The sequence below is a fragment of the Corvus kubaryi genome, unplaced genomic scaffold (assembly GCF_017639235.1).
Source record: "Corvus kubaryi isolate FWS band 111438036 unplaced genomic scaffold, C.kubaryi_AGA036_p1.0 71, whole genome shotgun sequence".
In the NCBI taxonomy this organism is placed as follows: Eukaryota; Metazoa; Chordata; class Aves; order Passeriformes; family Corvidae; genus Corvus; species Corvus kubaryi.
In genome coordinates, this window is record NW_024582059.1 from 14,756,877 (window position 1) to 14,769,909 (window position 13,033).

Genomic DNA, 13,033 nt, shown 5'->3' on the forward strand with positions numbered 1-13,033 from the left:
CAAGACAGAGACTAGAAGGTAAAACATTCACATTTCTTAAAGCAGCACTAACTCACCCATAGTATACAAACAGGTTTATACAAAAAACACTGGAGCAAATGCTATAAGGCAAGGTGACAGGATTAGTAAGATAACCTGAGGTCCCATTTGTGAAAAGCCCACAAGCAGGTCCTTCCAGAATGCTGGAGCTTGACTTCGTTCACATCAAACACAACGTAAGCCTACGAAAGTCAGGCCAGACCTGGGTGAACTTCACGGGGTGTTATGTGCATTACCCTCTACATTGTTTGCAGCACTCTCCTCCTTCCTACATCCCTCTGTGAGACACTCTGCATTTCATTATGATCCTACCTCCTCCCTCAGCCAAGTGGTGCCATTTTGAATTGTTTCTGAATTTGAAAGTGTAAAAGGGGAAGAAGGAACACTAAGGAAATGCAGGTGGCAGTAGCATGAATGACATGCTGTAAGCAAAGTCCAGCTGGTCTGGAGATACCTCTGTGAGCAGCAGTTTTGCATTCTTTACTTGCACATCTCTATACTGTCCTGCTCATTCAGATGGCCAGATAAATCTTGTCAGATCTTTCTTGTGTTTTTTTCCACTTTCTGTGGAAAAAAAATTCAGAGATTTTGTCCCAGATTTTTTCAAGTCTGAGAGAAATGGGGCAGGTGGGGTGAGGTAAAAAAAGACATTATTATCCTGTAACCTTAACCTTAGAACTTGCTGCCACAAAGGTGGTAATAATCAGATTATTCACAGAGACAAGACCCACTTCACAGTCATTCAGTCAAACAACTGGACACGTGTATTAAAAACACAAGAAATACCTGGACATAGGCCCTGCAAGAGCGCTCCCTTTTCTGAAGCTGAGTCCATAAAGAGAGCAGATTAAAGACGGAATAGAAAAAACAAGTTAGTGACAGAACAAGGGAAAAAAATTGAAGAAAATGCCTGTGAAAAAACCACCTCATTTCTCTCTTAAACAGCTCCTGAAAAACCAACCAAACTAAAGGAGTGAGTGTGAGTTAGGCAGCAGTGGAAAACTGGAAGGACTGGCTCCAGAAATGTGGGTTAGTCCTTTTTCAGTGAAGTGAAGCACAGACTGGCAACTTTGCAAGAGCAGCTGTTAGATGGTAGAAGACACTGGAGTCTAGTAGAAATACTCAAGAGATGATGTTTTCCTTACAGCTTGGAGACCACACATGACATTTCCACATCAAACAAGGCTGAAAAGGATAAGGCTGATGGTTATTTGCATAAAAGGAGCGTGGGCTCTGCAGCAGACAGTGATGATGCCACAGTGAAATATAACCAAGCTTCAGATGTGCAGGACCAACCTCAGGGAGCAAGATGCGTGCAGGACTGCATCCTGATGCAGTCTGGAACTGTATGGACCCATCCTAGCAGACCTGGGGCTTGGCAGGCAGTCTGCAGCAGTGAGCTGGAATTGGTGAGCTCTGCATCACTGCAAGGAAAGCTCACAAAACCAGGCTGCTCAGAGCCACTGGCTTGGCTGGGTTTGTTTTTACTGATGTGCCTGGTTGGAAACGGCACATCAACAGAGATTCAGGGCAACTTGTGCTCTCAACACACAGCAGTGCAATCCCATTAGTACAGCTGAGAGCCAAATTTGTCCTTGAGAGTTTTGAGGCTCTGAAATAAACAAAATACACCCAGGTACCATGCAATGCCTAATTTCAATTTCTAATTTGTCAATTTGTAACAGTAGAAATCTTCCTCTGGGTAAATCTGGCCAGTATGAAGACTTTACAGAAACAAATGAGATCAAAGAAAGCCTTGCTGAAAATTATAGACCTATCCACTTGGGGGTCTTCCCAGTCTAAAATGGAACAATTATTACCTTAATTAAGCCTGATCCAGTGGAAAGCATAAAGCTTTTAGTGACAGAAAAGTGGCTCCTGAACAATGATGGCTTTTAAAAATTCTGATTATGCCAGTTTATTTCAATTCATTGTACATCAGCTTGTTAAAAAAACCCCACCAGTACAAAACAGCACAGGTGATTACTTTCAGATCCCCAGCACATTTCCTTTAATGATTAAAAGAATATTTAATGGCTAGTGCTTACTTTATTTCTTCTTTCTGACTAAACAGCACTAAACAAAACTCTTTGCAAATTACTTTTTTCCTTTTTTTTTTTTTTTTAAATACTCTTGATCAGCGAAGGGGAAAATGGAGCAGTAACTCTGCTGCCTTTTGTTTGCCCAATACTACTTCGAAGTTGAATTCATGCATTCTTAAATGAACACAGAGCAGTTGCTCTTCTAAAGAATTAAGTGGGGAATGAGAGTAAGTAAATTACTGAGCCTGTCATTTGGATCACTGACTCGCATCGCTGTTTTGCAGGACTTCACATGGTCCAGAATTTTAATGTGGAATGCAATTGATTTGTATGAGTTACTTGTGCAAAGCTGATGGCAGGGGGAAGAAACCTGCAATGGGGACCCTGGGAGTGACAGCTGAGCCGAGGAGCTCTGCCTTGTCCAGTCTTCCCCTCCCCTCAGTAACTCATACCTGCCCCCAGGATACAACCCCATTTCGTGTAATTGAAACAAATATCATAAGGTGAGATAAAAATAAAGATGGAAAATATGTGCTTGCAAAGCTGAATTGACAAAATGTTGGGTGTGGCTGGGACACATTCAGAAGAGCAAGCAGAACTACAACCATGAAACCTGTTAGTAGGTGACATTAATTGCTGGTTTTACCTGATATTGTCAGACATCACCATCATTTCAACAAAGAACCATGGTATGATTATAACAAATAATGTTATGCTGATGTATCAGTTAATATAATTATTACCTACGTTGTTATAAAATGGCTGGAAGCAGCACTAATTAAAAGCATCAGGATAACCCAATTCACAGCACATGCAAAGCACATGAGATGCAGGAGTTCAGCTCCCATGCGACTGAAATCTCAAACGATCCCGAAGCCCTTTGCATTTAAAACAGCATCAGTCTACAGTAATAACTTACAAGAAAAAAGACCATGTTACTTCTCTGAAAAGCATTTCTCTTCATAAAACACCAAAAAAATTTCAGGTTTAGCTGGGATCATTTATTCCCCATATAATCTCAGGACCAAGTTCTCTTCATGGTTACATGAATGCCAGAATTGTCAGAGCCTGATATGCAGCTGGGAACAAAATTCTGTGTCTTATTTTCACTGGGTGGCCAATATAACCATGTGCTCATAGTCACAGGGTCCAGCAGCTCTTTGTCTTTATAATCAGGCCCACACAATTCACCGTCAGAATCCTATTTAAGTCTTATCCCATGTGTTTACATGAGATTCAGTGATGAAGAGGGCCTTTCACTAAGGAAACCTACAGCTTTAAATGTATTCTTACAGGGTCCACAGCTCATATTTTCTCCCACAACTGGCAACTCCTAGCACCTTTAGTGCTATGTAGCAATTCCACTTACTTCTGGAAATGACAAAAGGACTAATAATTCTTCTTAAACCGTGGGCACAGAAACCACACTGCTGTAACGGAGTTAAGGTGCTTTTGGGCTAAATGAGGTGCTGTCACTAAAAAGGCCCTCTAATACTAAAGCAGCCTGAAACGCTGAGTGTAAATATCACGGTATCTCCGGTGTAAATGAATGTTTCTGTCTGCCACTGTTTATCCTCATACACAGAGATGTTCATTTGACCTTCCCACGAGCCTCCTGCCCCATCCTGAGCCCCGCTGCTCTCACCTTATTCAAGCTGCGCGCAGCGCTGTCCTTCCCACCGGGAGTCAGGTTCCGGAGCTGCACGTCCAGCAGGTTGACGAGCTGGACCATGGCGGACACGGAGTACGCGATGTCCCCGGCGTACAAGTGGCTCCTGGTGTGCTCCGCCAGCTCCCGCGCGATGTTGGCGGCCATCTCCCCCGACTTCATCTGCAGGTGACAAAGCAGAGGGAAAGGTTGTCCCCGGCTCTCAGTGACATGTCACTCCAGTGCCTTCCAACCCCACAGCATTAGGCAGGTCAGCTCCCCTCAAGAAGAAGAAAAAAGATGAGGAAGACGAGAAGGAAGGAGGAATAAAAGCATTTCCCAAGAAGTCAACTACAACAAGAGTCTTCATGGTTTGATCATGAATAGTTTTTTGACTATTGTTTTTCGAGTCAACCATGCTGGCTTCAACAATTTCTTCTCACTGGGCACTGTCTCCATGGGATTTCCATGCTAAGGAGGGCTTTAATTAGCTTGTCCCATTGGTTTACTATGCCACTTGAAAAAAACAAACCATGTAAGTAGCCTCTCCTGTCAAGAAAATGCAGTTTCTGATTCCAAAAGCTTATGTAATAGAGAAGAGATGATTTTTGTCACAACTGCACAAAAGAGTTCCTTGTAAAAGGAAAACAGATGACATAACCCAGAAAAAGCAGAGCAAAAAGTTCACAATTTCCATGTTATTGATTTAATAATCAGGTACTAATTTATCACTTAGCCTATGCACACAAGAGATGTGCTCCTTGCCACGCTAGCAACCCATCATGAGGCTAGTGACTCTCAGTGCATGTAAAAGCATCCTAACTCTAGAGCAAAAGGCTCAAGAATAAGTCCACTGGAAGGGAAAAGCCAGTAGGTTGTTTGGCTGAATCTTCTGCTAAAAGACTTGTATCATCTAGTTGAGTCACAAAACTCACAAATCACCTGCAGGGAAATTCACTGTGTAATTATTTGGGCAACTCACACTTTTTCCCTGTGGCTTTTCCCCCTTTCTTGCTCTGTTTTGCTCTCCCTATCTGGTACTCCTTTTGTCTTCTGTGCCATGGGGATTTGGGACAGGGCAGCTGGTCCCATCTCCTTTTCATGAGCAGCCCACTACAAAAATACCCCTGCAGGTTGCTGGTCTTTTATTCATTATCTACCAGTCTGTGATCTGGAATGCATATCCATGCGGAATATGCCTGGAACAAGGAGAAATTATAAAGGATGACACATAAATGAAGGTCCCACTTTTCTGTCAGGCTCAATGGCAAACTCTGCTGGGTTCCTCACATGAATTTTCAATTGTCTTATCCACCAACAGCTAGAAATCAGATATTTCTCGTTCCCTCACTTTCTGGTGCTTATTATAAAAGCAAGATTCTAGGGAAAGATTATAAGCTGAGCTTCTACCTCTCTGTAAATCAATTAGCTGAGTTATAAATGAATAACTTACTTCCATCAATTTGACAGCAAAAGCCGATCTGATTTAATGAAATCTAACTCAAGATGTTCATATGCTCATCTTCAGAGAATTAAAGCATATGATGATATAGAGAAGATAAATAAAGGAGATAATGTGTTGTTCTTCCCATTAGAGCGATGATAAGATATATTCAAAAATTGAATTATTTCTTTCTTGTTACACAGAAGACTAATGCCATAGAAACCAGATCCTATTCTTACAGCTGCCTGCTCTCCTAAGCAGCCGAAGAAGCCACACATCAGCACAAATGCTGAATTTTGACCTCTGCTGTTGGCTCTCAGAACTTTAAGGAACAACTACATCAAATCCCTCAATATAAAGAAATCAATTTCAACATTTTCCTGCAGCTCATTGCTGGAGCTTAGCATGTATCATGACACATTGTGTTTGTGTAAGCTCTGCAGAAAACTGCACGAATTCAAGATTTTTTTTACAGATACATCAGAAAAAAACCCCAAAAACCCTTCTACCCACTATGTGATGCTCACATTTTCCCTTGGACCACACACCTATGTAAACTGGCACACTCAGAGAAAATTGCTCAGCTGCTACAAAGGCAAACACAAGAGTTTTCTTTCCCTGCAGGCTGCTGTTGTTCCTATCTGTCTGCAAAAGTGATGCAGGCTGGTCACTAATTAACCTTTTTCCTTTTCTCTTGGTCTGACCCTAAAAACTGCAAATCTGAAGAATTACAGTGTGATCAAACAAACAACACAAAAAATAGGCAGCAATGGAAGAAATGCCTGAGAAAAAGGCAGACTAAAGCTCAAAGTCTGTGAACTCCTGGGACACAGAAGTATTTACCCAAAGTTATCTCACACGCCCAGCTTTCCAGAAAACACAGATGTGCCATTCCTCTGGGAAAATGTTTTTGGCTGACAGTTAATGAAGCACTAGCATTGTCAGTGCTATCCTAACACTGACAATTCCACACCTATACATGGTCACACAGAATGTGCAGCTACAAGTCACTAGAGCAGTGCTGAATCACTCTTTCCACTCTGGCTGTGTGCATGAGAGGGGTGTCCAAAATGATGGCTGTGTGACATGTTAATGCTCATTTCCTTGATTCTTTTGAGCTTTTTCCACTGAAACTGAAGTGTTTCCTATGCAGTGCTGTGAAACCCAACTGTTATGAATCCCAAATGCTGGCTGAATACTCCAGGACTAAGATATATATCTGGTCTCTTATAACAACAGGATGGAACCCTTTTTTTTTGGTTAATTCTACATAATGCTCAGCAAAGCTTACTGCTACCCAGGAGGATGCATTACTAACTTACTTCCTTTCTATGAAGCACTTCTCTGCATCTTTCTCTTCATTATTGTTGCATGGAAGATGAGCTCTTTGTGTTATTTCTTCCAAAACATGTAATACTCTTTAACCCAAACACCGACATAGCTACACAGGAATACAGGAACAACCCCTGGAGGTTCTCTATGGCTCAAGCTGATATTGAGAGGCAAGTAGGAAGCAGGGAAAAAATGTGTAAGTAGCTGATGTTTCTATTGGGAGGCTCAAGAACAATAAAGGGAATCGAAAATAATATATCTCTGCCTGGTATGAAACTACTTTTTAACATTTTCTACCTTGATTATGAAAAAATTAAATTTAAAAACTAAATAGGATTCTGGGATAAAAGAGAACATTCTGCTCAAACGGAATTTGAAACCAAATTTTTGGTTTCTAGGGTTTTTTGGCCTATATGTTTTTACCTTTTACAAACTGATTAAAACCAGTCTTGGAATGCTAGTTTGAAGGATTGAAAACATGTTTCTTGCCAACAATGCCAATACACAAAACACAGTTTTATAGGTCTGCCAAAAAAATTGCTCCCCTCTTCCATTTGGGCGTAATGGCAGGATTCAGGCCAGATTTACAAATGATCATTGGCACACCTGAAATCCTTTCGTGTAACACTCTGCTAATATTTTCCAAGTTTGTGCCACTATCTTGCACCTTCTTCTGAGTGAAAAGACTGTGAAATAATAGCTGTTGGAGAGGACATATATTCCTGCCTCTTTCATATATGCCAACAAACAGAAACAGGGAGTTTTGTCTGGAAAAGATGAAGAAAGACCCTCCTGCAGCAGCAATCGCTGTTTCAGCCCTATTTTCCTCTGTGGAAACCAACTGCAGAAGAGGACAGTAGAATAAAAATGAGAGAAATCACAAAAAATAAGTATTTAAGGAGAAAAATTCAGAATAAAGAAGAAATATGCTGAGAAGGGAGCAAATGAGCTAAAACACCAGCAGTCATAAAGGCAAAAATATTTTCCTGCAGCCTCCTGAAGAAGCTAACTGATAAAAAAAAAAAAAGATGGCATGAAAGACTGAACTAGGATTTTTAAAAACGGTAACATACAGATCGACTGGTCAGCTGGAAAGACCATGGAGTTGATGCTGTTTTCTGGAGGAACAAACATTTGACAGGTTTCACCAGGCACCATTAGCTGCTGGCAGTCGGGTAGCAAGGCCGTAAGAGGGGCTGTGGGCTAACTTCTGACACTGCAAAGCCTTCATGGCATTTTTCCTTCCCTGGCAGAGATTCCAATATACATGTGTGCATTCACAGAAAAGAGTCAGAGCATATCTATGATTCTTTTGGGTTTTGGTTGTATTTTTTTTGAATCACAGAATCATTTAGGTTGGAAAAGACCTCTAAGATTACCAAGTCCAACCTGTGACCAAACACCAAAATGTCAGCTAGACCTTGGCACTGAGTGCCACATCCAGCCTTTCCTTAAAAACCTCCAGAAACAGTGACTCCACCACCTCCCTGGGCAGCCCAATACAGTGCCCAATCACTCCTTCTATGAAGAAATGCCTCCAGATCTAAAAACCTAAACCTCCCTGGCACAACTTAGGATTGCATCCTCTTGTCCTTTTGCCAGCTGCCTGGGAGAAGAGACAATGCTCTCCATAGAGTACAGCAGATCTAGAGAACACTGAAAAAGTGGCTTTGATACTATGGTATTCAAACAACTTAAACTGCATTTAATGACCCTTTAATGAGCCACCCTCTGTGGCATCTACTCCGAAACAGAGGTTTTCAGGTGCTGTGAAAACAGACTGCCAAAAGCAACTTGGAAGGAGGATTTCATCACACCGTCATCAGGACTGCAACTGCACCCTCAGACCTGGACACGACGATGTGGGGATGCCCTACACAAAACCTCACTCTCCCTGTAACAGACACAAGCAGATCTACAAGACCTCAGGAAGGTGCTATGAACCCTCAGGTTCGCCTGCTCTTTGGGAGTCCATGATCCAGGCCACTCAGGAGGGCATGGGTGGCACGTGCATTACATTTACAGATTGAGGCTTTTTGTGCATTCGTGAAGGGCACAAATTTTTCTGTTCTGCTACAAAAGAGGCCCTTCTCTCTTCCAGAGGCCTGAAGCCAAGCATAGCAGTGCCTGTCCTCCCAGGCAGCACCCGCAACTGAAAGCTGCAGCAAGGAAGAGATGTCTTCAGGCAAGTCACACGCTGTGCTAGGGATGGCACTGATGAAAGCAGGAGGCAAAACAAACAGGCTGAGACTGAACGCGTGACCTCATGATCAGGATGATGCAATGTATCCAAAGCTGACCTTTTTGCTTCCTGTTACAGCTTGACTCCAGAAATAACCCAGGTAGCAGTGCATAATTCAATCGCAGAGGCAAGTTTATTCTCACGCTCCGTTATGAGGGCATGGTAGGCACCAACAATAAAGTTAAAGTAAATGTCAGAAGGCCAATGAATTGCTGAGGAGAACATTTGTTCTGATCTTCCATCAAGCACAATAACTCTAATGGAAGCTAGGAAATGTCTGTAAAACCTAATACCATGATGCAAGCAGGCAAACACCCAATCTGCAGCCTGAGCACAGCAGGAGAAAGAAGAAGTAAGTAATCATTCTTACTTCACTACAGAGATATGAAAGCAAGCACAGCATTTCCCTACCATCCTTCCTGGCTTGGCTGAAATCCCTCCAGGGGACCTATCACCATTCTTCCTGAGCAGTTTGGATCCAGCAGGTGACAGGAGATTTTTGGGAGACAAAGCTGATTAGGAATGAAGGCATGCTGAGCAGGTATGAACCCTGGCTGACAAAAAAGGGTTTTTACCCATTTTGTCAGCTGTGCTGCAGCTGCAGCGGGCTGGGTGACCCAGGACAGCTGGGGATGCAGGAGACCTGAGCTGCAGGGTGTGACCAGCCCTGTCCTCACAGAACAGATGGCTTACTGCTCCCTCTAGCTGCCCCCACAGCAGCAAGAAGAGAAGCTGGCTTGACTTAGAGGAGGAAGGCTCCTTTTTCATCTTCAGAGAGGTGCTGGAGCAAATCTGCGAGCTTTGGGAAGCATCCCATCCACAGCAGGGATGTTAGAAACCAGTGCTTGATTTATGGATGAATCCATCTTCAAGTGCAGTGATCATTTTCAAGCCTCTCCTTGGGCAGGGAAACCAAATGGCTATTGGTTACTTCGTAAGTAATTTAAAACTGTGTTTGCAGTAAGGATCCTACTGAATCTTATAGGCAGGACATACCCATGCGCCAGAAGATGAGCTGGTGGGGAATAAGACTGACCTGGCTAAACAGAGAGCTTTGGCTGGAATTAAAAAAAAAAAAAAAAAAAGACAGCTTGTGGCCTCTAGAAAAGGGGCAGGCAACTAAGGAGGACTACAAGCATGTTGTGAGGTTATACAGGGAGAAAATGAGCAGGGTTAAAGCTCAGCTAGAACATTATCTGTTTTATATGTTTACATAGAAGACAATAAAATACGTTTCTCTAAATACAACAAAAAGAGGGCTAAGGAGAATCTCCTTGTAGAAGGGAGGAAATACAGTGACAAAGAACGAGGACCAGCTGAGGTGGTAGTTAATGCCTTCTTTGGCTCAGTCTTTAATAGCAAGACCAGTTTTCCTCAGGGTACCCACCATCCTGCACTGGAAGACAGGGATGGGGAGCACAAGAGAACCCCCACAATCCAGCAAATAATGGTCAGTGACTTGATACACCATTTACACATGCACAGGTCCATGGAGCTGGATGAGATCCACCAAAGGGTACTGAGGGAGCTGGCAGAAGAGCTTGCTGAGCCACTTTCCAACATTTATCAGCAGTCCTGGCTAACCGGGGATATCCTAGAGGACTGGATAGTTGAAAACGTGATGCAATACCATGTCGAGTGCCCTCACGTGGCATGTGCAGGATCTGGACAGGCTGGACCAATGGCCATGGCCAACAGGATGAGGTTCAAATAATGCCAAGTGCAGGTCCTGCTCTTGGGTCACAACTCCACTCAGTGCTACAGGCTGAAGGGGAAGGGTAGCTGGAAAGCTGCCCAGCATAAAACACAAGCTAGCCGTGCCCAGGGGGCCAAGAAAGCCAAGAGCATCCTGGCCTGGGTCAGCAATCGTGTGGCCAGCAGGACCAGGACAGTTTGATTGTCCCCTGTACCTGGACCTGGTGAGGCCACACCTCAAGTGTTGTGTCCAGTTCTGGGCCCCTCCCTACACAAAAGACATGGAGGGGCTGGAGGGAATCCAGAGAAGGGCAATGAAGCTGGGGAAGGGTCTGGAGCACAAGGCTTATGGGGAGTTGCTCAGGGAGCTGAGGGCGTTTAGCCTGGACAAAAGGAGGCTCAGGGAGATCTCAGCCCTCTTTACAACTACTTGAAAGGAGGTTGCAGCAAGGTGGGTGTCAGTCTCTTCTCTTGGTAATAAATGATAGGACAATCAGAAACCACCTGAAGTTGCACCAGGGAAGGTTTATATTGGATATTAGGAAAAATTTCATCATGGAAAGAGTGGTCAAGTATTGGAACAGACTGCCCAGGTAAGTGGTTGAGTCACCATTCCTGGAGGGATTTAAAAGACATGTAGACATGGCATTTAGGGACACGGATTAGTGGTGGACATGGCAGTGCTGGGTGAATGGTTGAACACAATGATCTTAGAGGACTTTTCCAATCTAAATGATTCAATGAATGCAACCCTCAACACAAACCCCTAGGCAACTCTGGCAGGGCTTTCCCCTCCAAAGTCACTCCTGACAACTCTTGATGTTTTGTAACAGTTCTCATTGAGGTTGGATCACATATCCCAAGATCCCAACGAATTCCATCACAGGCAAACAGGTTAGATCCGGGGTCATCTCACAGATTCCCCAAGTCTTTCTACTGACTGGTAGAAGGTATTCAAAGCTGAACATAATTAAATTCCTTCAGAAAAAAAATAAATCCAGTCCCAATTGTAACCTGCTGGGCATTTCTGAAAACCTGCCTGTTCAATTTTAGCCTGCTTTGAAAGCGCGTAACAAATTAAATGGGGCTCATTTGTTACGCAAATGATAGCTGGGGTTTCAAATAAAATAAGCCTAACCTTGATGGAGATTTCATCAGTGCAGGCTATTATTTCCCTCTGCTAATGGCTAACGGCCTAGTCATCTTCACCGAGCAGCAAGAGGTCTCCCAGCTGCCTGGGTGAATTATGGCTGGAGTAAGTAATATTAACCCCTCCAGGGTAAGTACATAGGTCATAAAACAAGAGCTGCACACAGCTGCTAATGCCAGCAAAGGCAGCCTGTATTCATCAGCTCGCTGGGTGTACGGCAGGAGAGGGACAGAAGGACCACAGGCTCTGTAGTGGCTGTGTCATATCACAGCAGCCCCACATTAAATGACATTTTCCTTTGTGGAGGGATGGATATAAGGACAGATGAAGCAAGATAGGGATCAGTGCTAGCTGTTCACAGATTATTAGGTCTTAGTTGAGATGGGGGGCAGAGAGGAGAATGCCCAAGAGTCTTGACTGTGGGGTGACCCCATCCCACTGACCAGACAGCAGTGGCTCCGTGGGAGTGACGCGTCACTCTTGTGCAGCAGCACAGCTCGTTTGCAACGCCAGGACTCGCTGGCTCTGGCTAAAGGAGTGAATAAAACCCCACAAATTGCTGTAATAAAGATTCAGCCCACAGACTCCATGGCGTAAACACACATCTGGTCTCTGTTTGTAATGAAATCAGCTGAAAGCACCACTGTGCATTAATAACAAAAATGCTCAACATATTGCTACCAAATAAGCTCTGCTTGTCTTGAACTTCTATTGTCACATGTTAATGCACTTTTAACACTGATAAATGATGAAGTGCTAGAAAACATTCATCAAGGGACTTAAGAGTCAAAAGATAAGCATTACTGCAGCATTGTTTTCTATTCCATCAATTCTTTTATAATTTGGGCAGAAGTTAAAAAGAGAAAGTCAGGGGCATGAATCAAACATTTCCCATTGAGCCTGCCTTTCTTTGGTAAAGATTTCTTAACTATGGGGTTTATCGTGTGCTTGCGTGACATGAAAAAATCCTTGAGGACGCATGAAAGGGCGTTTCCTTTTTTAACAACTCAGTACTTTCCATATGTCCACCCACCTCCTCCTCCCTCTTCTTCCTTTCCTTGCCATGAACAAGAAATGTCATTCACTCTAGTTCAATTCCACTCTCCAGTCCCTCTCACTTGCCTTCCCCTAACACTCTTTGCCTTAATTTCCATAAGACACTTGCTTTCTCCTTGCAATTCCTGGCCACTATGCACAGCTCATGCTTTATGTGCAACTGCTGATCCTTTGAAGTTCCATGTGTGAGAAAACCAGGGAGCTGAGCAAGGTCACTGTGTAGACTCAGAGCAGTCAACACATGGGAAGGGTTTTACCTTTTGAGTGATGTGGTTGATCCAGGGTGAAGAGCAGTTGCTCAGATCAGGTCCTTGGGGCTCCCAGATACCGTCAGGCGCAAGACACCGGAAAGTTGCAACACCTGTAATAGGAAAGTCGCTGTGTT

General features: G+C 43.5%; 1 protein-coding gene across 27 annotated transcripts in view; it reads right to left on the bottom strand.

The window, feature by feature from the left end:
* ADGRL3 (adhesion G protein-coupled receptor L3) overlaps positions 1-13,033 on the bottom strand; it is a 492,720-nt gene that overhangs the window by 91,134 nt on the left and 388,553 nt on the right. For 23 of the 27 annotated variants that reach the window (XM_042049541.1, XM_042049537.1, XM_042049521.1 and 20 more), the window contains 3 exons: positions 12,906-13,009; positions 3,727-3,912; positions 826-864 (listed from right to left, as the gene is read on the bottom strand). In XM_042049541.1, coding sequence (XP_041905475.1) covers positions 826-864; positions 3,727-3,912; positions 12,906-13,009 — 329 coding nt within the window. The remainder of the gene's footprint in view (positions 1-825; positions 865-3,726; positions 3,913-12,905; positions 13,010-13,033) is intronic. The other 4 variants (XM_042049533.1, XM_042049532.1, XM_042049530.1 and 1 more) reach the window with 1 other exon arrangement.